The sequence below is a fragment of the Astatotilapia calliptera genome, chromosome 1, assembly GCF_900246225.1.
Source record: "Astatotilapia calliptera chromosome 1, fAstCal1.2, whole genome shotgun sequence".
NCBI classification, from domain to species: Eukaryota; Metazoa; Chordata; class Actinopteri; order Cichliformes; family Cichlidae; genus Astatotilapia; species Astatotilapia calliptera.
In genome coordinates, this window is record NC_039302.1 from 33,851,440 (window position 1) to 33,875,352 (window position 23,913).

General features: G+C 43.1%; 1 protein-coding gene and 1 long non-coding RNA gene across 2 annotated transcripts; one reads left to right on the plus strand and one right to left on the minus strand.

The window, feature by feature from the left end:
- The first annotated feature begins 379 nt into the window (after positions 1–379).
- On the plus strand, positions 380–11,582 carry LOC113026580 (uncharacterized). The gene is made up of 3 exons (XR_003272939.1): positions 380–488; positions 10,756–10,810; positions 11,337–11,582. It is a non-coding gene; the product is annotated as an uncharacterized LOC113026580 (long non-coding RNA).
- On the minus strand, positions 7,565–23,552 carry LOC113026571 (uncharacterized). The gene is made up of 2 exons (XM_026175504.1): positions 22,498–23,552; positions 7,565–7,607 (listed from the first exon to the last, which is right to left on the minus strand). Exons 1-2 carry the CDS (start codon positions 23,500–23,502, stop codon positions 7,575–7,577), a joined length of 1,038 nt encoding a protein of 345 aa, XP_026031289.1. The 5' UTR covers positions 23,503–23,552; the 3' UTR covers positions 7,565–7,574.
- Positions 23,553–23,913: the final 361 nt, after the last annotated feature.

Here is a 23,913-nt window from a genome sequence, read left to right on the forward strand (position 1 = left end):
TTTTTCTGATAGTTACGTTCCCCTAAAAGGTCCAGGGGATGAGGGAAAGTAACAAAAGGTGTCCAGGTCAAAAAAAAAGGAGACAGGGAGGCACAATGGAACTAAAAGAGATGGTCAAGCTGCTGTTACCATTCAAAGAAACAAACCAAAACATCGGTCACTAAACTGAAAAGTAAGTAAAAAAAGGATTTGTCACCAAGCACTTCTCAATGTGTGTGGTGACAATCAGTCACCACACACAGCTCACTAGCTGCAACCACCAGCATGGCTCTCTGGAACTAGAGCTCACTTTTCTCTGGCCTTAAATACTTCTAATTGCTAATGGGAGTCAGCTGTATAAAAAAGGTGGCACCTAAGGCAGGAGATATGGCAGGACACACCGACATGAGGGCAACTTCATGAGGAGGCCCTGCAAGGGCCACAACAGTGACCATCTATAAAGTCATATTTTATCCAAATGTCTTCACTATGATGCTGAACAGCTTAAGGTAAGACATGCATTGTACCTCTAACACTGCTGCTGATCAAATATAATGAAATCTTTATTTTCTTGCTTACACACACACACACACACACACATATGTATATGTATATACACAGCAAATCCAGCATGTCCAAATTAACACTGTCGGATTTGATTTCAACACTATTAAAGTGTCTATATGGGTCCACACCAGAGAGTGTTAATTTAACTCTTTTTGGAGAGTTGGTACGTTAACTCTGATTTAGTGTTAAACACCAAATCTGTCTGGAGTTGATAATTTAACACTTGGTGTTAAGAGTTTATATATTAACTCTCAAAGAGTATTTTAGTTTAACTACGTAAGAGTTATCTTCTAATTCATTCTAAAAAGCGGGAATTTTACTGTTCTGAACTTCTAGACATTTCTTTTGGAAATAAACATTTACTAAAAAGATGCAATGGTTCTTGAAAAACATTTATTCTGAACTGTGCACCACAATTTCAAAACATTTTCTGAAAGATGTAACAGTATACATGTTCTCACTTTCATTAGAATTTTGTTTATCAAAAGGTCTGACATAAGATAAGATAGAACTTTATTAATCCCTCGGGTGGGTTCCTCTGGGAAATTCGATTTCCAAAAAGCACAGCACCGACAGAAGTTACAGTTAAAGAATATTATATATATACACACACACACATACACACACATATATAAATACAGAGACAAATATAAATAAAATATACAAAGGGGATAAATAGAATAAATAGGAATAAAAATAAAAATACAAGTGAATTGCACATTTCAAGTATTGAGGTCTATTGCACCATTGACTATTTACAAAAAGTATTGCACAAGGTATTGTACAGTGAGGTGAAGAGGCACTACAGCTTAGTTGTTCCCTCCTCCTTTGTCCTCCTGTTTCCCCTCCCTCTCCCCTCCAGAGAGGAGTTAAACAGTTTGATGGCGTGTGGGACAAAGGAGTTTTTAAGTCTGTTAGTTCTTGTCTTGGGGAGAAGCAACCTGTCACTGAACAGACTCTTCTGATTGTTTATGGCCGTGTGCAGAGGATGCCCAGCATTGTCCATAATGTCCAGCAGTTTCTTTAATGTCCTTTTCTCTGCCACTGTCACCAGAGTGTCCAGCTTCATGCCGACCACAGAGCTAGCCTTCCTGATCAGTTTCTCCAGCCTGGATGAGTCCTTCTTTGCTGTGCTGCTCCCCCAGCACACCACAGCATAGAAAAGTACTCCAGCAACCACTGACTGGTAAAACATCCTCAGGAGCTTCCTGCAGATGTTAAAAGACCTCAGCCTCCTGAGGAAATACAGTCGGCTTTGGGCTTTTTTATACAGGTGCTCTGTGTTGCATGACCAGTCCAGTTTATTGTCCACCCACAGCCCGAGGTACTTGTACTTGTTGACCACCTCCACCTCCTCCCCCTCTATCTGAACCGGCAGTGGACCTTCTCTGGACCTCCCGAAGTCCACAACCAGTTCCTTAGTCTTTGAGGTGTTGAGTTGCAGGTGGTTTGTGTGACTCCATGCGACAAAGTTCCTCACCAGACTTCTGTACTCCTCTTCCTGATCATCCCAGATACACCCCATGATGGCCGTGTCATCTGCAAACTTCTGAATGTGGCATAATTCAGAGTTGTAGCAGAAGTCAGAGGTGTACAGGGTGAAGAGAAGAGGGGACAGCACAGTTCCCTGTGGTGCTCCTGTGCTGCTGACCACAGTGTCAGACGTGATGTCCTTCAGCCTGACGTACTGTGGTCTGTCGGTGAGGTAGTTGGAGATCCAAGCCACCAGGCAGGGGTCCACCTCCATCCTGTTCAGTTTTTCTTGACGCATACAGGGCCAGATGGTATTAAAAGCACTGGAAAAGTCAAGAAACAGGATCCTGACCGTGCCTTTTCCCCCATCCAGGTGTGAGTGGGCTCTGTGTAGGAGGTACAGGATGGCATCCTCCACTCCGACACCCGCCTTGTATGCAAACTGTAGTGGGTCCTGGGCATGTTGTACCTGTGGTCGGAGGAGGTTGAGGAAGAGCCGCTCTAGAGTCTTCATAAGATGTGACGTCAGTGCCACCGGTCGGAAGTCATTCAGCTCATTGGGCCGGTTCTTTTTGGGGACCGGGATGATGCAGGATGTCTTCCATAGGGCGGGCACTCTCCCCAGTCGCAGACTGAGATTGAAGACTTGTTGTAGCGGCTCCCCAAGTTCAGCAGCACACGCCTTTAGCATCCTAGGACACACCTTGTCTGGGCCTGCTGCCTTTCTGGGGCGAAGCTTCCTCAGTTGTCTCCTGACCTGATCCACTGTGACACTGGGAGATGTTTGGGAGGAGGGGAGGGGGGGAGATGTCTTGCTGCTGAGAGAGGGATTGGAGGAGGGGGGTGTCATGGTGTCAGGAAGGGGGGGAAGCGAGGGAGGTAGGAGAGTGGGGAGAGGACTCTGTAGTAAAGGTGAGGGTGAGGGTGGGGGGGGGGGTTGTGGGCTGGTCAAACCTGTTGAAGAAGTTGTTGAGTTCGTTTGCCTTCTCCACAGTCCCCCCCACTGTGCTTTTCTTGGTGTTGTGGCCTGTGATGGTTTTCACACCATTCCAGACCTCCCTCATATTGTTCCTCTCCAACTTCTGCTCCACCTTCCTCCTGTAGGTGTCCTTTGCTTCCCTCAGGCAGCGTTTCACCTCCCGCTGTGCTGCTTTCATCTCCTCCTTCACTTTGCTCCTGAAAGCCTTCTTCTTCATGTTGAGGACAGCTTTGACTTCCTGTGTTACCCACGGTTTGTTATTAGGATAACACCGTACCGTCTTAGCAGGGGCGACTGTGTCCACACAAAAGTTGAGGTAGTCTGTAAGACAGTGTGTCGCCCCCTGTATGTCCTCACCATGTGGGCTCAGGAGCACATCCCAGTCTGTGGTGTCATAAAAGTCCCTCAGAGCATCATCCTTTACTGGGGTCCATCTCCGGATGAAGCGCGTTGTGACAGGCTGCCTTTGGACGAGGGGTGTGTATTGTGGCTGTAGGTAAACCAGGTTGTGGTCTGACTTCCCTAGTGGGGGGAGGGGGGTGGCTCTGTATGCATCTCTCACATTAGCATACAGTAGGTCAATTAACAAAGACTAACACTGAGCAGTGCTGATTTTCTAACACTGGAAAATAACTCAAAATGTTAGAAATATTCCAGTGTTAGAAAATCAGCACTGCTCAGTGTTAGTCTTTGTTAATCCTCAAAACTGACTAGGTTACTTTTAAACATATAACACTGTCAAAAGTGTTAATTTAACACTCAACAGTGTTGTATTTAACACTCAGAGGAGTGGACCCATGTAGACACTCTCTAGTGTTAATTTAACACTGGAGATTTTGCTGTGTATGTATGTGTATGTATGTATATATATGTATATATATGTATATATGTGTGTGTGTGTGTGTGTGTGTGTGTATATATATATATATATATATATATATATATATATATATATATATATATATATATATATATATATATATATATATATATATATATATATATATGTGTGTGTGTGTTGAATACCTTAGGCAGCAGAAACCCAAGAATGACGAGGAAGAATCATATATGTATGGTACCATATATATGCACAATAAGTGCACTCGTATGATCCTCTTAAACTTACAACAGCTATCCTAAAGCCTTACAACTCAGTTAAAGCATATTCTGGTTTAGCAGGGTAAAAGGTTGTATTCAGGTTATATTTGCATAGTCACTTTCAATCATATTCAACTATTGTGGCCTAACAGGACCACTACAGCAGCACCTGTAAGTTAAGTGTGGAGCAGCAGGGAAGCAGAGAGTGTTCCAGAAAAGGAAACAAGAGGCCCGTAGGACCAGTGTTTCTCTATGCAAATGCTGTAGTCCTGAAGGGAACCCCGCCGCTGGAGATTAACTAATCAAGGCACTGGCAGAAAGAGCTGATGTGGGAGGAAAAGTCTTTTTTGATTAGGAGGCTTCCTAACTGAGATAACTCACCTGGAAGAATCCCAGTGGCAGCCATGACAAGGCCTGGTGAAATAAATACTAAAAGAGACAAGTTTCGAGTTTCTTTTGTCTGTCTCCTGTAGAAAAAATAGGGTTATGTCTTTTGTCCTTAGGACACTTATTGGCCTTTTCTAAATCTTTATGACTTTTCCCTTCTCTTTACTCTGATGTGTGCCAGCAAGTCAAAATATATATATAAAAAAAGAAACGACTGAAAAAGAAATAGACATATTTAAGCTATTTTCCAGATATAGAGAGGAGAGCTCACCCACTGATCTCACTTCTGCCTTGTGATCTAGCTCATTTTTTAATGTTATTTTAATGGCACTTTCTCCGAGTGTGCAGGTACTATGACAGTAACGACTTAATAAACAGTTGAAATTAAAATGATGCACTAGGGTAGGACAGCAAACAACTGAAATAACTCAATTACAAAAAAATCTTTAGATTCAGTGTCCGTTTACATTTATAACTGTATAATTATGATAGCAAACAAGCAGCGTACCTATTGGTACAAATGAACCATTAATGCACCTCACTATCAAGGAAATACAAACACACTCCTTTGCATTCAAATTTGCAACTGGGTGTGGATTAGTTCCCGCACTAGCTCTTTACTTGTAGATTTTGTAGTGTTTTCATCTGATCTAATTAACACTGGTAGTAATAATAATAATAATACAAAAAAAAACCTCTCTGTGAGGTTCCTTTAGGTGCTTCACGGAGACTTTGTATGCTATTGCACCGTGTTACACTGCATCTGTAGCTGTATCTTCCCTCATGTGTACGGGGATGAAGGACGGAAAGGACGGGGCAAATCTAAAATCAAAAACACGAAAAATCAAATAAAGAACAAGAGTGGGTAGCTGTTTAACTAGCAGCCTGATCATTACTGCAACACTAGCAAATGGTACGATCTGGCAAAGAACAGGAGAACAGGCTGGTGTTAAAGGGCAGGAGTTAAGCAGAGATTAGTTGCAGATATATCAGCTGGTAGTGCATGGGAACAGACAGGCATGCAAAAATTAAGCAGGGAAGGGTGGGGAATTGTATCACCTTCATTTTAACACTCAAACCCTGCAATAGCTGTGAAGGTATTTCAGTTTAGACCAAATCTGCGTACCAGCTGACAGACCAGCAGGATTTGTCAAGCTGCTAAAATATACTACACTACACTTATGCACTTAATCCTCTCTGAATGTGCACATCCTCTTTAGTTGTGCTTAAAAAATGTTTGTGAATTTTATACAAAGCATTAACACAAGATTCAAGACTATTGAGTAATGTGTTTGTGTCCACAGGTGTGCAAGAAAATTACTCAGGCTGTTATTTTCTTCATTCTGTTCTCCACATCTATTATAATTGTATAATCAGAAGAGCTCACCATGTAACTATCTGTGCAGATGAACAGAACTGCAGTGGAGATATAGCTCCAGTGGAAAAATAATATGAGAAAAATAATGTGACCTGGTGTGTTTGAAAAGTCTGAACATACAGTGAAAAATACATATCTGTTTTCCGTATAGGGGGCGAAAGCCGTTTTTGTCACCAGAAAATGGACTGAGTGTGAGCAGACATCAGAGGATGAGTTCTTGCCTACAATCAACCAGTTTGCATAAAAGCTGTCCAAGGGCAAAACTGTTCTTTCAGCATTTTAATACTGAGAGCACTTGATAACGTTTCTAAAAAAAAAAATAAACAGCATTTAATTAAGTATTGCAGTCATTCTCATCAGTTCATAAAGAAATATTGCTGAGGACAGTGCAAGGATAACATGTAGGTGTTTCATTTAATTTTGCTTTTGTCCTTAATTATATTGGTGCACCTCAATTTAGATATTTTACCATAACTAAATTCAAAAAGACAAAGAGGTTTGTTGCTTAAAGCACATTCAGTGTCTAATGTGCAGCACTGGAAAACAGATGTGAATGGAAACTTCTGGTCAGGAGTCAGGATCTTTTCCCTTAACATTTCCCATCATGACTTTAGAAATTCTTTTAAAGTAGAACATAGGCACAGGTTTGGTTTCTTTAGAAATACATTCATTGTGTAAAGGTGTTTTGAAAAGGCTTATCAAAGTGTTCATTGCCAAATGTCTTTTATACTTTAAAAATGCTTCTATTTGGCATTGAAGTGAACAAGCCCCAAATCTTTGATGTTCCCTTTTATGAGCTCTTCAATATTTATATTTATATCTACAATATATAACTTCAATAGCAAACTTCAAATGAAGGTTTTTTTCTTCATATATTTGTTACTATTGCTGTACTATTCATAATTTCAATGTCTTGTTATTGTTGTACACTATCTAAAATTCTAAAAGAGAAAAAAAAACAATGAGGAGAGACCACTGAATAAGAGTGTTGAAACTTTTGACTCATATAAGGTTGTATAATGTATTCATGCATACTGCTATATGGTACAAATCTTGTGGAAACATGCAAATCCAAGTTTTATATTTGAATAAGATAAATGATAGAATTGCAAGCACAACCACTACAGAAAAGCCATTGTTGGTTACATTACCTTAAATTATTATACTTCAAAAATAAGAATAAATGGTCCTGCAAAGATTTTCAAAACATATTTAAATAAATAAACAAAAGGACATTACTAAGAGAAATCTGCATGTTTAATTTCTGGGAAAAATAGCCCAGTAGATTTGAATTATTTATTACATATAAAGAGACCACACTCTCATGCTAGGGATAGTGTATAATTATCTTCTAGAATACTTTTTCATTCACAAACAAAAATAAATTCAAAAATCAGTCTGAGGTGCATTGGACACACAAAGTTTTTTCTTTCCACAGAGACTAGAGATGTCCTTTTCCACAGCTAAATCCATTTTTATGAGGTGTGCAGTGGGAATCTGTATTGTGATGCAACAGCAGGCTAGCGAAAACAATGCAGCCAATTGTCATCATCCTGCTTGTCCCATGCGAGTGTATTCATTCTTCAGTCCAGACTTATCGCATCTCTCCTCTGCTGGTGGCCCCTGGGCCTAGAGCCACTGGAGTTTATAGGCCTGCAGTCTTAGTGCACCTGATTCCTCTTCATGTCCCTGAAGAACAGAGCCCTCCATTTGTCATTGGTAAACATGCAGAAGAGCTGGTGTGTGCTTCACATGAGGGAGGGGGAGAAACAAAGAGGACACAAATATCAGCACATTTCTATTTTCACATAAGCAGACACACCTCTCCCAAGCAAACCGTGGGTTTTAATTCCATTTCCCGAGTTTATTAAAGGACAGAGTGGTGTGTTGTATTGTATCTCACTTTGAGCTTAGAAACTGAGTGACTTTTGATTTACTGAAAAATAACCTATCATGTACGAAGAGGTGGCACAATATTTATGGCATGACTTTTTACAGAGTCATTAAAAATTAATTGACCAACATTATGTTACATGACCCTCGTGGTACTCCAGACAATACATTAAAAAGGATTTATTTTAAATACCCATGCTGAATGGGAATGCTGATGAATGACCTGTCTCACGCACTGGAATGGTGACAAGGAGGAGGAGGAAGAGATAAGGGAGCTAGGTGTGGAAGAGTGAGGGAGTGATCCTGATGAAATTACAGGATGGATTGATTGATCTCCACGGATGAATGTTGCAATGGAGGAATGCAGTTAAAACTGATGCATCTAGATTAGTGTCAGAGGAGCCACTGAAGGACAATGAAAGTCATCGCCAGGAGATGTGACCTTTTCAGCATATGAAGCCCACAATGCACCAGACCACGCTTCATGGCAATAAACCAAGACTGGGGGAAATTTTGTCACTGCCAAGAGGACCAACAAACAAAAAACAAAAAGAGCATATGAGGCAGGAATAAAAATGCAGATGTTTCAATTCATATTCATTAGCATAGTTTGCCATTATGAAGTGGAAATTAATGGTTTCAAAACAACTGGTAACACAGAAAAGAAGTGTGAATCCAGTGATGCAGGCTGTGCTAAAACATGCACCCGTGCACACAGCAGGGTGATAGTTTCCATAGCTTCCCCATGCTTTCCAAGAGGCATCATATTTACATGCATGTTACAGTTTTGCATGAACAGGGTTGTTTCCTGTTTTAGGCCATAATCTGGTTAAAGTGAAAAAATTTAATCCCCACGGATAAAATAAGGAATCACGTTAATTAAAGAGCCTTCCAAATAATGTAAAAAGAATAAAGCACAACATACAACATGCAACAACAAATTCCCTTTCACAGGAAAAGACTGCTGCTGAGGAAATAAGATTATCTGTGTTTTCACAATGATACACATTGTAATAGAATACGAGGACTGTGTTTAGTATGTCTGTTTTATTCGCTGCCATGCAGATTTTACTTAGTTTCATTTGATGCATTCCTGCAGCTGAAGGTGTTTGGTTGCAAAGAATATAATGAGAATATATGATTTATCATTCCAGATATGTTGTAGGAAAACAACTCAAAGAAAGAAACAGTAGATATGTTGACACAATACAGATACCATTCAATCTGCTCCCAAAGGCAATTTGGGAACAGATTGCATATTGAATATGTATAAAAATTTATTTTAGTATCGTCTAATCTAATTTCTTGTTGTCTAAGTACAGTCTTAAGCCACAACTTGATGTGAAAAGGAACTACAGGTATTACAGTTAAACGTCATCATCATAATTATTCTAGCTTCTAATTAGCTTCTAACTTTTTTCTTTATGTTATATTATTTTTCTTTATATATATACAGTATATATATATCTTAAAATGACATATTGTTAAAAATAATTCAGCATTTATTTTCTGTATGAAGAACAGACATTACAAATAATAATGATATACACTGCCTTCTGCAACTCAACAAAGATTTAGCCTGCATGGCATTTTGGTATTAAGTTTCTCTTCATACATGTCTTGAAAATAGACCCGAGGCCTGAAGCATAAACTAGGATCTGAGGCTTAACAAACCTCAGGTTAACTCAAGGTTTTCAGGGTTTTCAGAGGTTTGCTTCTGACCAAAGTTTATTCTCTAAATGTCTGTGGAGCAGATTTTGCCCCAGAAAAGAGATCCCCAGGGGTGAAATCTATTCTCCTTAAAACAGCATTACCACTAGTGAAAGAGTCTGTTGCCCTCAGTGGATTGATAGTAATCGGGTCTAAATCTTTGTCTTGCTCTGTTGAGCATGATTTTTTTTTTAACTGTGTGTTTATTGAGTTTTAAACTTTACACTGACACCAAGATTAAACAAACAACCAAAAAACAACAACACAAAAACCAACAAAAAAACAACAAAAAAACAACAACAACAACATAGCAGTGAGCATCATTAAGAAATACAGATTTTTAGAAGCAAATTGTCTTGTTCTCTTAGCATTAATACGTGACCCTTAAATAGGATATCAGTTTACAGTTGTTAATCTAACATTATAATTTGTATGAAGGTTAACCCTGAGTTAGATTTTCTTACTACAATGCAACAGTATTGAATACCACAAAAGGTTTTCTTGGATAACACATGTAGGATCTAACCCCCTACTTGCCTGGAAAATGCAATATTCATTACTGCATTAATTTGTCTGCTGCAAAATGCTTTGAATTCACCTTCTTCTATATGCTAGGGAGAGAATAATGAAGAGTGAGGTTGGAGTAAATATGCTGATTCAGTGTTTTTCATATTGCCTCCGAGTGAAAATCCTGGCCACTCCCCTTTCCTGTGCCCCTACTGTGAGTGGTCTTACACAACTAAAACAGCCAATTAGCTCCTGTGGAAGTGGTATATAAAGGCCACAAATACAGCATGACTAATTAGGTGTTTTGGTATTATTGTATGGACATAACAGGGTACTGGATAATCACATTTGATAATTTGTTAAGTATCCCTTTTGGTGGGAATTAGTAGCTATCCAATATTATATTAATGTGAGCAAGGGAATATTATCAAAAATCTCTTAGAAGTACACTGCTTTAAACTATGTTTCTCGTAATCCTTTGATCCACTGTATCTCATCAGCTCTAAAAATAAAATGTAAAAAAAATAAGCCATTGGACAGCCCTTAGCTTACAATCAAAGCAGTCCTTCTGAGAAAAGCTATATGACACAAGATAAGGACCTTTGGAATATCCAGCCTGTAGTTAATTCTTAGGGCTTACCTATCCACTGTTTGAAGCACGATATTTGACGCGCACCTGATAATCTCTCTTACAGCATTAGCCAGTGTTTTTTTTTTTTTTTAGAGTGCTCTCTCCATCCTCCTCTCACTTCCCTTGAACATTTCTTTGCTCATTTTCACACAGATCCCAAGGCTGATGTCTGCCACTGATAAAGCCTGATCCACAGTAATTACACAGGGTAAGGGAATTGAATCTGTCTTTGGCTCTAAACTGTGATTTCTACTGTGCCTTGTCCCCCATGCTGCGCCTTTTCTGGTGATGAGACTCATTACAATGCCTGATGCACGTCCCCTTTTGTCCTAAGCAGCACTGTAATCACACAGCCTCTTACATTTCTGATTCTATTCATGTGCTGGGGGTTACATTTCATGAGCTCTAAATTTTCAGAAGCTTGCAACTGACAACTATGGTAAGCAGAGAAAGAATAGTCAAGTTAAAAAAAGCAAAAGGAGAAATCCTATTTTTTTAAATGATCAATAATTCTAGCATCCCACCATTTGTAATAAGTAGTAAACACTAATTTATAGTACTGTAAACAGTGACAACTAATGTGAAACACTGAGGGTGTGCTCCAGAGTCCATTTCTGCTAAATCACTACCTTTTTCTAAAGAGGGAGCTAACGTTTGTGCTAATTATGACTGTTTATGTTCCACCCTATGCTAACACTAGCATAGCTCTCTCGCTATTGTCTTCCCCACCAAAGCCAGCTTCCTGAGGGGTAGCATGTCCTCTGACAACACCAGCCACTGGCCATACCACCAGAGAGTCCTTGTCACCCACAGCAGCCTATGGTCATGCCACCAGATTGTTTTTGTCAGTGGAAGGTCTCCGTTACTGGCATCTTGGCCTATCCTCACTGTCTCCATCACTGGTTTCCCAGTTGCCACCCTGAACTGCTTAATCTTGATCACTTAAAAACATATGCACATTGGATATAAGCACTTTTGGACAGGGCTCCATAATATGACAGCATGGCATTTAGGAATTCCTAAATGCTAATTGGTCATTTGTGAATGTGTGATTGGTCCACTTGGACTTTTTGTGTTTCCTGTTTTTTATTTAAACACAAACTGTTTGATAATCTGCAATGACCCTGATGAAGGCTACAGCTCAAAACACGTTGGTCACCTAATAAAGTTGTTCCTTATTACTTGTCTTCACGTCATCAGATCTTTGTCTTCTCCATGCACCTTGGAAATAGGTGAAGTTTTGCCAGAAAGATTTGTTGCCATCTATGTTTAGGAATTCCTGAACAGCAAAAGTAGGAAAGAACTGAATTTTCATTAAAATATATGCAAAACAAGAACAACTCAAATAGATTGATATTTACACTAGTGTGGAATGGTCATGATGGATGGTCTCTGTGTAATCCAAATCATCATGATTTATACTCCAGGAATCATCAGTGTCTACAAAAATATGTCATGTCAGTCCATCAACCTTTCTAGGTTAGGCAGATTTTACTCTAAAGCCTCAATTATGCTTTCTGTGTCCGCTAGGGTCTACTTGGGCCTGAGTGACATAAATTTTGATAGGATGGTGAGGTTTATTGTGACTGTGCAGTGTTATCTGTGTAGAATTTACTGTACAAGAAATCAATTATCCATTGCCCCCAGGCAGAGGGCTTCAAAGAAGTATACAAGGAATGGCTTCATGGCAACTAGGTCTTTAGTTGTCCATGTTCACAACAGAGTATAACCAAGGCTTAATGGTGAAAGAGATATAAAAATTTTTGAGTATAATATATTTAAGGATTTAAATGATAATTATTAAAATAAAAAAAACAAACAAACCTGCAAACTGAGCATAATTGCAAACACAACACCAAGGAGTCAATAAAGTTGTATTTCGTCCCAAAACAAGCCTTATTTACACAAGTCCACAGAGAGGAGATGAGTCACTGAGATATTATGACATCCACTGCAGCGCAAGTTCCAAAGTCATTATAATTGAAAAGGCAGGGGAAAGTGTCTGAAGGCACACACACGAGGGAGGTCCATGTACCCATTGTGTCAGTCTTTTAGAATAGTGATGCTGGTACAAATTTGTCTTTGCACTGAAAGGTTTATTTGTACATGAATTATACATTAATTCCCTTTTTCCTGAGCCACACTGCCACTGACAGTAGACAGCAGTAAGTGCCAAGTTATACTGTAATTGGTATCTTGGCTATTGTTTATACAGTTTGATCCATTTGGTAGACATAGAATTATGTCAGACTCAGTGTTTGGGTAGACATTTACCTTTCTCCTCTGTAATTTAATGCAGCCATTCAGACAGCTAGAATTACAAAGTCTTACTCCATTATAGTAATCAGAGATTTCAGTTAAAACATGTGTTCACACAGAAAATCTTTAATTTTCACATTAGAACTGCTTCATGGCCCTTGAAAGACTGTCTGAAGAGAGTCTTGAGTGACAAATAAAGTCGATATAGATTTAACGTGCTTTGTTTCTCTCAATATACTAGAGACTTTAGAACCTACCTACTGCTTCATATGCAATGTCAACCTTGAACATATGGGTATGAAAGACATTCAAAATGTACAGGAGAAAGGGAAAAGAAAGGAAACACTGACTTTAATCTGCTCAGTTGAACTGCTGTGTTTTGGGTGCTGATTAAACCTCTGCCAGATGACCTGGGGTTTTTGTTGGGTGACCAATGCAGCACTGCAGCTGTTGCTTTTATGCTAAACCCCTCCGTGGAGACACCGTTGATTGTGGGATTAGCACACAGGTCTCCTCCTCTGTTCATACTTTCACCTCAGCTGTGTTACATGACAATCCAGACAGCTCCAGACCTCAGATCTCTCCTTTAGGCATCATTAGGGAGTACTCGCTCTAACAATCTAATAGCTGGAAATGTGCATACCTGTCAATAAAGGATGTGTGTAGAGTGACAATTCTATGTTCAAAAAGCCACAAATAATATATCGTCTTGATGCATTCTCAATCATCCTGGTAAGTAAATTTCCAAAAGTTGATTCTGTTCATCTGGTCGTCCAGATGAACAGAATCAACTTTTGGACACAAATAATAATATATATTCTCTCTTTGGGTGTGCACTAGGGCTGCAACAATTCGTCGCAATACTCAATGACATCGCCTATAAAAATTTGTCAAAGTGGAACTTTATTGTCATCGCATCATATACTAAAACTACATAAATGTGTTTTTGCAACTGCAATACACTAAAGGAAGCTACGGGGGAAGTATTGACTCTATCATCTGGCAAGACTGCACTTCAGACTAACAAAGAAGAACCAAGAGCGAACAGCTAAACAGGAGGATGGAAGAAAATGTAAAATGAGATTTAACAAAATGTAAAATTTCACAGTAAATCCACGACAGCCTGACAGCAGTGCACGAGCACCAGCACCCTGCCGCTGTCATGTCAACTCTGAATGGGTCAGTTTTAGAGAATTAAGTCAGTGCTTCATGTTGATACCTTGTTTATGTTAGTGTTTGTACTGTAATTTTTATGTTAGCTTACCTGGTGGAAACGTCTTAGTAAGATGCCTGCTAAGTAAACACCATTTCAGTTTTGTTAGCTAATGTTAATGAGTGAAATGTGATAGTAAACCATTACAGTGGCATAGCTACACTGCCTCCTAGTTTATTGTAGTTTTTTTTTCTCACATTAACAATAGCGTTTATTCTGAATAGTAAACCTCTTCCACCTGAAGTTAGGTAGTTAATCTGTCAGTTTGACGATATCAAAAATTAATTATACATAGGGCTTACCTATGTGTGTGTGTGTGTATATATATATATATATCAATCAAATCAAATCACTTTTATTGTCACATCACATGTGCAGGTACATTGGTACAGCACATGTGAGTGAAATGTGATATATATATATATATATATATATATATATATATATATATATATATATATATATATAAGATCAGTTAAACAGTTTAACTGGCATTGAACACTACACCATCTGAGAAACTATGATATATAACCAAATTTGTGATTAGTGACTGTCTTTTTTAATTCTGTATTGTTCTGCTTTACTATGAGCAAGCGTCTCATTCATGAACTGAATCATCTGTAAAGTTAAACTTGTTATTTTGGACTGGAAAATAAAATCTTGGACAGAAGCCATTTTTAGTTTCCTATTTGCACATTAATTTTTTGTTTAAATACTGCTAGTGCCCTAATTTGTATTACCTAATATTTCATTTTTATTCTGACAGTTCAATTGAGTAATGTTAAAAACACATTGGATTATTTTCAAATTTATGTTTCCTGGGTCAGTAGTTTTATTTGCTGTGGGACTAGACAACAGGGTGATTATTAACAGGTGGGCAGACTTGAGAAAGTGAGGTACTGAAGCCTAGAACAGGAGGTTTGCCCACAGGAAGTGGAGACAGGAGTTATTTAAATAATCGTTCACTAATCGACTAATCAAAGAAGAATTTTTAGATCAGTCACTTTGTCGTTAGTTGCAGCCCTAGTATGCACACATATTCAGTTTGGTACAAAGAGGAGAGAAAATTGCAGATGACCCTGTGAAATACATATGGACTTTTGAAAATCTTTAACCTCCTTCACAATAGAATCTTCAATACTATGACTTTGCAAAAAAAAGTTTGTATTCAGAGGCATGTGAACAGAAATCAGCCAAAATAAAAATGCACTATACGAAAAAACAAAACCTTTCAAGCATTTGTTTCTAAACTTTACTCATGCTTGCTGTTCTCTGTCTTCGCATCTGGAAGTCATACATATTTACGTCAAACCATTTTGGCACCATGAAAAACCAATACATCCACTCAATGGCATGCTGCCACTCACATAAGCAAAGGTGCCTGAGCCAATTCTGGAGTTGTGTCTACTTCAAGCAGCTATAACAAGTTTTCTGAACAGATAACCTGGCTTTCCAAGTTTGAAAAGATAATGAATGACCTTGTGTAATGCAAATTGGTAACTCCTTTATTAAGCCTAATCTAATTAAGATCCCCCTTCACACATTATTAAGGGAGGCCAATAAACAAATGCGGGTGTGAGAGATTTGGCATGGGAACATAATCATAAACACGTCTTTAATTTCACAGCAACAGCGCTGTGTTGATTGCTGCCATGCTGCTGGCCATATGTCCTTGAAAACAGACAGTAACTGAATCATGTGTAATTTATTAGTTTTACATTCCACACATAAAACAAATGATATACAAATGATTTCACCAGTCTAATAAGCTCTTAAACAGACTCCTGCAGTGGGAAGACCTCAGTATTGTTCATTACTTATCTCAGTGCTGGCAAAAATCAATCTTTTCTTTTAAAAATGCAGTGATAAAAAATGAAAAGATGCACAGTAGAGCATTTCTTCTCCTTGTGACTTTCTCTCTAGCAACCCCACCCTCCTCGCCTCCCACCTCAACTTTGGATGAGGGCCTCCCCCATGATGCTTCCAGATTGCGCTCGTAACAATGTGACTGGGCCCCAAAGCAGGGATCCACATTTTCATATCTGAGGCCAATGATAGATGAGGCAATCTGAACAAGTAGTGCTGAGAGATACATCAGGAGGTAGACAGCCCCAGATAAAGGAAAAAGAAGACTGGGCCCCCATTGTCACCCTTTCGCCATTCCTCGGATATATAGCGGCTCCCCCAGGACCAATAACTCACATACATATTCAAAAGCTGCAACAGTACTTTGCCACCTCTGGGATAGACTGCTAAACCAAAAAGCAGTCCAGGATTCTGTTTGCTCTTTTCCCTGTTATACCTGCATACCAAGTGGTGAACTACAAGCTTAATGACTGGGCCTCTGTAGGTATACCACTGACAGAATTATGGTTCGTTGTTGGTTATGTGGCTGTTATCCAGTAATGTTTTGCTAAACATGCAGTTTTATGAGGTAGTTGACACTGTCATCAGCTTATATCCTTCAGTGCAATTTAAAACCCTGAATGTTATAGTGATGAATATAAATTATTTATGGCCCAAAGAGACTGTCATTTAATGAAGCTTTTGGTGATTTGACCTGGCAAATGAATCAATGTCTCATCTAATTTATTAAACACACTGCAGGGTCAGAACCTTTTCACCCATTTATCTTTGTCAGAAAGTGTAAGTGCTGAGAAAAAAAAGAACCTGTTAAGTCCTTTTGCATTGTCTCAATGGTGTTGAAGAAGCTTTTTTAAAAATGTAGTTAGCCAACCTTCAACTGTGTACTGGAAATAATTACAGGATAGGAAGCTCCCAGTGTGAGGACAAAAAATCTAACTTTGTAAGGTATGACTTATTTAGTTCCCTCCTGGAAATCACAAACAAGGAGGTAGAGATTTCTGAAATGCTAGCATCAGCTGGACAATAAGTGTACTTTTTACTTGGATATCTTTACATCAAAAACTACTGTAATAAAAACAGTGCCAAAAGTATCAGTCACTGCACTTTAATTTGCTTGCAGTTCGTGTCTGTCTTTGTCCGTTACCTCAGGATGTTTTCTGTACAATGTATAAATCAATAGCAAAATGGCAAAAAATTACATATAATAAATGTATAGTGAAATGTTTCAGGAAGCCAGTTTATTTATGCATGTTCATTCCAACAACATCTGAGCATCTATTCTCAGTCGGCAGATTTGGTGGTCCAATAAAGACTCATTATTAATAAACCAGATACCAGTGAATCAAACATGTCATATGCCCAACACTTCATCTTTAACAATATAACTGCAGTACAAAGTAAAAAAAAAAAAGGCAAAAAAGTGCATTTGGGGGGAAGAATATCACTTCTCTGGACTTCCAAACTCCTCTTCGAAATTGGATCCAGACAATTCCCTGTTTTTATTTTTTTCTCTTCTTGCAATTTTTAAAAAAACACAATTTTGAAATATCCTGTGGGAGACTTCCAAGAATGTCAGCACATGCAATTGAGAAGTAAGCTTTTTAACCCAATTTAAATGGTAAACTGCATTATTGTGCAATAATAATTTGCCTACAACAAAAGGGATTATAACTGATGAAGTAACTGTCTTATAGGAATTAATAGTTATTTTTATTCTAATATTCAATATATGTCTATTAATCTGCAAATGAAGGCATTATTGTGTTAATTGTTAGTCCTATACTGGCTAATGAATCATCACAATATCATTATAAATGTGTATAAAATCAAACACCTAGGCATGCAGAATACTTGGTTGATATCTCTTGATTTTGCCATGTCAAAGAAACAGGCTCTGTATTTTGCGGGTGCCTTATATGCATCCACAGGTGTACCACCAATTCACTCAAATGGACTCTAGTAACCTATCACAAGCTTCTTAAGCTCAGAATGGAATCATCTGGTGTTTTCTTATTAATTAAGGACACAATAAACTTAGTGTGTATATATACTCCTAAATTTGATGAAAGTGATTAAAAAAGACAGCTCTTTCTCTTTATTCTGACATTTAGGGCTGTGCGATATGACACAAATCTCATATCCCGATATAAGACATCTATCGTCCCGATAACGATATAAATCACAAAAATGTAACATTTTCTGTAAATTCTGTGAATCTCGGGCAGCTCGACTTGTGTGAAGTGTTTCCAGCTGGGTGTCGTGTACCTGGAGTCGAGTGTTTTAACCGATGCATGAAACGATACATTTTTAGACATAAGTTGTAACGGCCGCCGTTTTCTTTGTGAGTATTTATTGCACAGCGTGCTGCGGGGAAAAGCCTGTTCTAACGTTTGAGTCTAAGGTTTATTTTTGCGACTCTTTTTTGCTTTTCATCCGTAAATACTCTGCATACTCTTTCATGTGATTCAGTTTATTTTGAAAAGTCTCAACAGGATCTTGAGCTTTATTGTGAAAGGTTTATATGGAAAATAAACTGTCATGATACGTTGTGTGGCAGGCAGGGGAAGGACCCAAGATGCAGGTTCACAGACACGGAGATAAACTCAAAAAACACAGCTTTATTGCTGGCCACGGGAAGCAATACAGAATAAACTAAAACTGGGAAAACTAACGCATGAACTGTACAAGGAACCGAACCACGGGGAGAATTACACACAACATGAGGGAGAACGCGACGCCGAACAGAGGAAGACGCAGACAGAAATACACAGAGGGTTAACGAGGAAAGTGGGAACACACGGGGAACACAGGTGACACAGATAACCATAACGAGACAGGGCGGGGTGAACATAACGCTGACGGGTACAGGCACAGAGGTTCAGACAGGAGGAGAGAGAGCACGGGAAGAACGCAGACATAACGGGCTAGGGAAAACATAGAATAAAGCACAAAGAGAGACGAGGGCTCATAAATACACAGAGGGGCACACAGGGGGTAAGAGTCACGAAGGGAAAACACATGAGGAACAACGTAACAGATCAACCCAGGAAGCATGGCCTAAATAAAGAACAAAATACAAAAATACATGAAAACTAAGAATACTGGGCCCACATGGCCCAGGACCATGACACCACCCCCCCCTAAAGGGCTGGCTCCTGACAGCCCAAACCCGAGAAACAAAAACAGAAAACAACCCACCCAGGGCGGGAGGCGGGGGACCAGGACGGAGGGACCAGAACGGGAAACAAAACAAACAACAGAAAACACAGGAGCGCATGACTGTAGTCAAAATAAAGTTCAGGGGGCCGACCCAGAGCCCACAGGCACAAGAGTTCACGGGTCACACGGTCGGGGGGCCGACCAGGCGGGTGGCACAGGTGGCAGAGCTGGTCCGGAGGCCGGCCGTGCGGAAGGCAGCGGCGGCGGCGAAGGAGACGGAGCAGTTCAGGAGGCCGGCCGCGCGGAAGGCAGCGGCGGCGGCGAAGGAGACGACGGAGCAGTTCCGGGGGCCGGCCGCGGGGAAGGCAGGGGCGGCGGCGAAGTAGACGACGGAGCAGTTCAGGGGGCCGGCCGCGGGGAAGGCAGCGGCGGCTCTCCAGTGTCAGGCGTGCTGGCCATGGCCCGGTGGGCACAGGACCAGACGAAGCACAGGCCGAAGCCGCGACAGACGAGGCTGAAGACTCGGAGGCTGCTGCAGCTGACGAAGGCTCGGAGGCTGCTGCAGCTGACGAAGGCTCGGAGGCTGCTGCAGCTGACGAAGGCTCGGAGGCTGCTGCAGCTGACGAAGGCTCGGAGGCTGCTGCAGCTGACGAAGGCTCGGAGGCTGCTGCAGCTGACGAAGGCTCGGAGGCTGCTGCAGCTGACGAAGGCTCGGAGGCTGCTGCAGCTGACGAAGGCTCGGAGGCTGCTGCAGCTGACGAAGGCTCGGAGGCTGCTGCAGCGGACGAAGGCTCGGAGGCTGCTGCAGCGGACGAAGGCTCTGAGGCTGCAGCGGATGAAGGCTCTGAGGCTGCAGCGGACGAAGCACAGGCTGGACCAGGCGTAGCAGAAGGTGGCTGGATGGGCTCCTCGGGCCCTCCAGCTGACGAGGCTTGAGGCTGAACGGGCCCCTCGGACCCTCCAGCGGAGACAGGTGGCCGAACGGGCCCCTCGGACCCTCCAGCGGAGACAGGTGGCCGGACGGGCCCCTCGGACCCTCCAGCGGAGACAGGTGGCCGGACGGGCCCCTCGGACCCTCCAGCGGAGACAGGTGGCCGGACGGGCCCCCCGGGCCCTCCAGCGGAGACAGGAGGCTGAACGGGCCCCTCGGACCCTCCAGCGGAGACAGGAGGCTGAACGGACCCCTCGGGCCCTCCAGCTGGAAGAGACGGCTGAAGCAGAAGGCAGTCTGAGGCGGAGAGAAAGCTCACGCCATTCCTAGAAGGCTGAGAAGCAGCCTGTACAGCTGACGTGGAAGGAAGCTGAACGGGCTCCTCGGGCTCTCCAGCTGGAAGAGATGGCTGAAGCAGAAGGCAGTCTGAGGCGGAGAGAAAGCTCACGCCATTCCTAGAAGACTGAGGAGCAGCCTGTACAGCCGACGTGGAAGGGAGCTGAACGGGCCCCTCGGGCTCTCCAGCTGGAAGAGACGGCTGAAGCAGAAGGCAGTCCGAGGCGGAGAGAAAGCTCACGCCATTCCTAGAAGACTGAGGAGCAGCCTGTACAGCCGACGTGGAAGGGAGCTGAACGGGCCCCTCGGACCCTCCAGCGGAGACAGAAGGCTGAACGGGCCCCTCGGACCCTCCAGCGGAGACAGAAGGCTGAACGGGCCCCTCGGACCCTCCAGCGGAGACAGAAGGCTGAACGGGCCCCTCGGACCCTCCAGCGGAGACAGGAGGCTGAACGGGCCCCTCGGACCCTCCAGCGGAGACAGGAGGCTGAACGGGCCCCTCGGACCCTCCAGCGGAGACAGAAGGCAGAACGGGCCCCTCGGACCCTCCAGCGGAGACAGGTGGCTGAACGGGCCCCTCGGACCCTCCAGCGGAGACAGGTGGCTGAACGGGCCCCTCGGACCCTCCAGCGGAGACAGGAGGCTGAACGGGCCCCTCGGACCCTCCAGCGGAGACAGGTGGCTGAACGGGCCCCTCGGACCCTCCAGCGGAGACAGGTGGCTGAACGGGCCCCTCGGACCCTCCAGCTAACGTGACGTGAAGCGATGGTGTCGCCGCAGGGTGCCGGATAGGCACACCTGGGAGTCCAACAGCAGATGCAGGACAAACAGTTATGTAGGCCCCTGGCTGGACTAGGAGCTGAGGAAACACAGGCTGCTGAGGCACAAACCCAGAGAGAGAGAAAACAGGTAGAAAACAGTCTATAGGGCTTAACATCTTGGCATGAAAAACCGTGAAGTGAACAGTGGTAGGGACCACCAGTTCAGAGCCAGCAATCATTAGGTTCCCAGAGTCTGCATCAGTCCAAGGTGGCTCGCAGGTTACTGGCCCAGTCTCAGTAATCCTAGGAGAGGCCAACATAAGCTGGTTGGACTTAACCGATGGTAGTGTGCGGCTCAGAGGAGCTGGTTCAACCATACGGAAAACAACAATTGCCACTCGATCCACAAAAACAAGGCTTAGATCATCAGGAGCTAACTCCTGAAAAAACAGTAAACACACAGGTATGGACCTAACCAATGTCACCGTGGTAGCATGACTGTGGTGTGTTGGATGGATGTGTTTGTTGGAACCTGCACCCGCAGTGATCTGTGGCGTCAGAGTGATGACTATATTGAGTGGAGAGACAGATACAGGCAAAACGGTACGTAAACCATTAACTGAAGCAGGTGACACTTCAGGCTGAGAGTGAGTGGTTACAACATTGTTCGAGGCTAAAATCTTATCCAGTGATGAGTTCACAGAGACAGGAGAAAACGGTGTCACATTAACCCTGATCTCAGCCTCCATCTCCTGAGTGGAGGTACTGGTGCAAAACAGTTCAGAATCACCCTGTGTATGACCTTCAGGAAGACAGAATTCATATTGTGACGTTACACAGTCCAGGTTACCATGATCAGCATTTATGTTTTCATCTTGACAGGTTAGAGTGAGTTTATGATCGGCGTTCACCGTTTTCAGTTCATTAAACACAAGAGTAGCAGGGAAAACAGGATCACTAGTCATGTTACACTTTAATCCATGATTTGCCAACTCTGCAATATCCTTGCTTACTGTGGCTTCAGAGGGCCCCGGAGTTGAGAAAACACAGTTCTTGAGGTCAGGCTCAGAAACAGATAGCTCAGACTTGGATGGAACCTCAGACATGGTAAAAGACACAAAAGGAAACACCTTCACCCCACTACTCACACTATTACCCTGAGAATCAGTGGAAGTCTCTTTCAGTCTATGTGTAGATTTTGTGGTCCCTGCAGGATTGAGTGAAGCAGTCATAATCGGCTGAGAAGGACTGTCCCTAGCCTGTGGCTTGGTGAATAGCTCATTGCTAGCCATATCACCGGCTAAGTCTGTAGTTATTTCACATGCCGCCCGCTCAGAGGAAACTTGGCTTGACAGAACAGGTTCACTCACCTCCGAGCATCGGGTGATGCGGTGACGACGCGAACGCCGTTTTTTCTTGGCCGTGGGCCCCGTTAACGCGGAAAGTGGAGCCTCCTGCGGTGACGCAGAGGCTGAGGATGCGAGTGTTGGCGGAGCGTCAGGTGGGAGCTCCTGGCAACTCCGGGGGCCCCCAAAGGCCAGGCGTGTCCCGCGGAAAATCTCACCGTAGTGAGGAGCGAGCCCTGGCTTCCCCCGTTGCTCCTCCTCCAGTTGCGCGCATGCGGCGCTCTGCCGCTCCTCGAGGTCGAAATCCATTACCTCCACAGCCTCCTCGTGTCGTTCAGTGGAGGGCGAGACATGCCGTAGCGATGAGCGACGGCGACGTGAACGCCGCTTCCGTCTTGAAGTGGACGCGGATGGAACTTGGTTTTCTGTGATGACTGGCTCCTCGTCTTCCGACCACATCCGCGCCAGAAAGGAAGCGGGAGAAGAGTAGTCCGATCGAGGCAGCGAGGACGGGCGGCCGGTCCGAGGCGGGGCGGCTGGCGGAAGCTCCTCCTCGGAGATAAGCCAGGGCTTCCAGCGTAGCTCATCCTCCCGATACGCTCGCAACACCTGCTGCCGCTCCTCCTCACCGAAGTCAACAGCCTCGGGCATCTCCGTGCAGGCAGGCGGTGGCGAAGATGCGGAAGCTGATGAAGTGTGAGCCAATGGTGTGTCCGTGGTGAGCCTCACCGTTCCGACTCTGACCGCCACTGGCTCATGAGGCGGCGGGGCAACGGCGCGATGGCACGGCTCTGGTGAAGGTGCACGCCCACCGGGCCGCTGCTGCGGACGGAGTCGGAGAGCGGAGACGAGAAGGTCGCTGACGAGGGGGTGCAGCGTCTCCCATAACCAGGGGAACACAGACACGCACACCCCTACCTGGCGGGCGAACTCCTCCCGTTCCTCCTCACTGGAACAGTGCAGCCACTTGTCGCACAGCGACTCCACTGTCCGGACAATCTCCAGTCTTTGTGTCGCTGGGTCCGGCATGCTCGCGTCGTACTGTCGGTCCGCGGAGGGGTTGTGAACTGCTGGGTCCATGTTGTGTTCGCGTTCTTCTGTCATGATACGTTGTGTGGCAGGCAGGGGAAGGACCCAAGATGCAGGTTCACAGACACGGAGATAAACTCAAAAAACACAGCTTTATTGCTGGCCACGGGAAGCAATACAGAATAAACTAAAACTGGGAAAACTAACGCATGAACTGTACAAGGAACCGAACCACGGGGAGAATTACACACAACATGAGGGAGAACGCGACGCCGAACAGAGGAAGACGCAGACAGAAATACACAGAGGGTTAACGAGGAAAGTGGGAACACACGGGGAACACAGGTGACACAGATAACCATAACGAGACAGGGCGGGGTGAACATAACGCTGACGGGTACAGGCACAGAG

Coding starts and splice junctions, on each gene's coding strand:
- LOC113026571 (XM_026175504.1), bottom strand. CDS start 23,502: ATGCCGGACCCAGCGACACAAAGACTGGAGATTGTCCGGACAGTGGAG. Junction 7,608..22,497: donor GCATCACCCGATGCTCGGAG/GTGAGTGAACCT, acceptor CCTCATGTGAAG/CACACACCAGCTCTTCTGCA.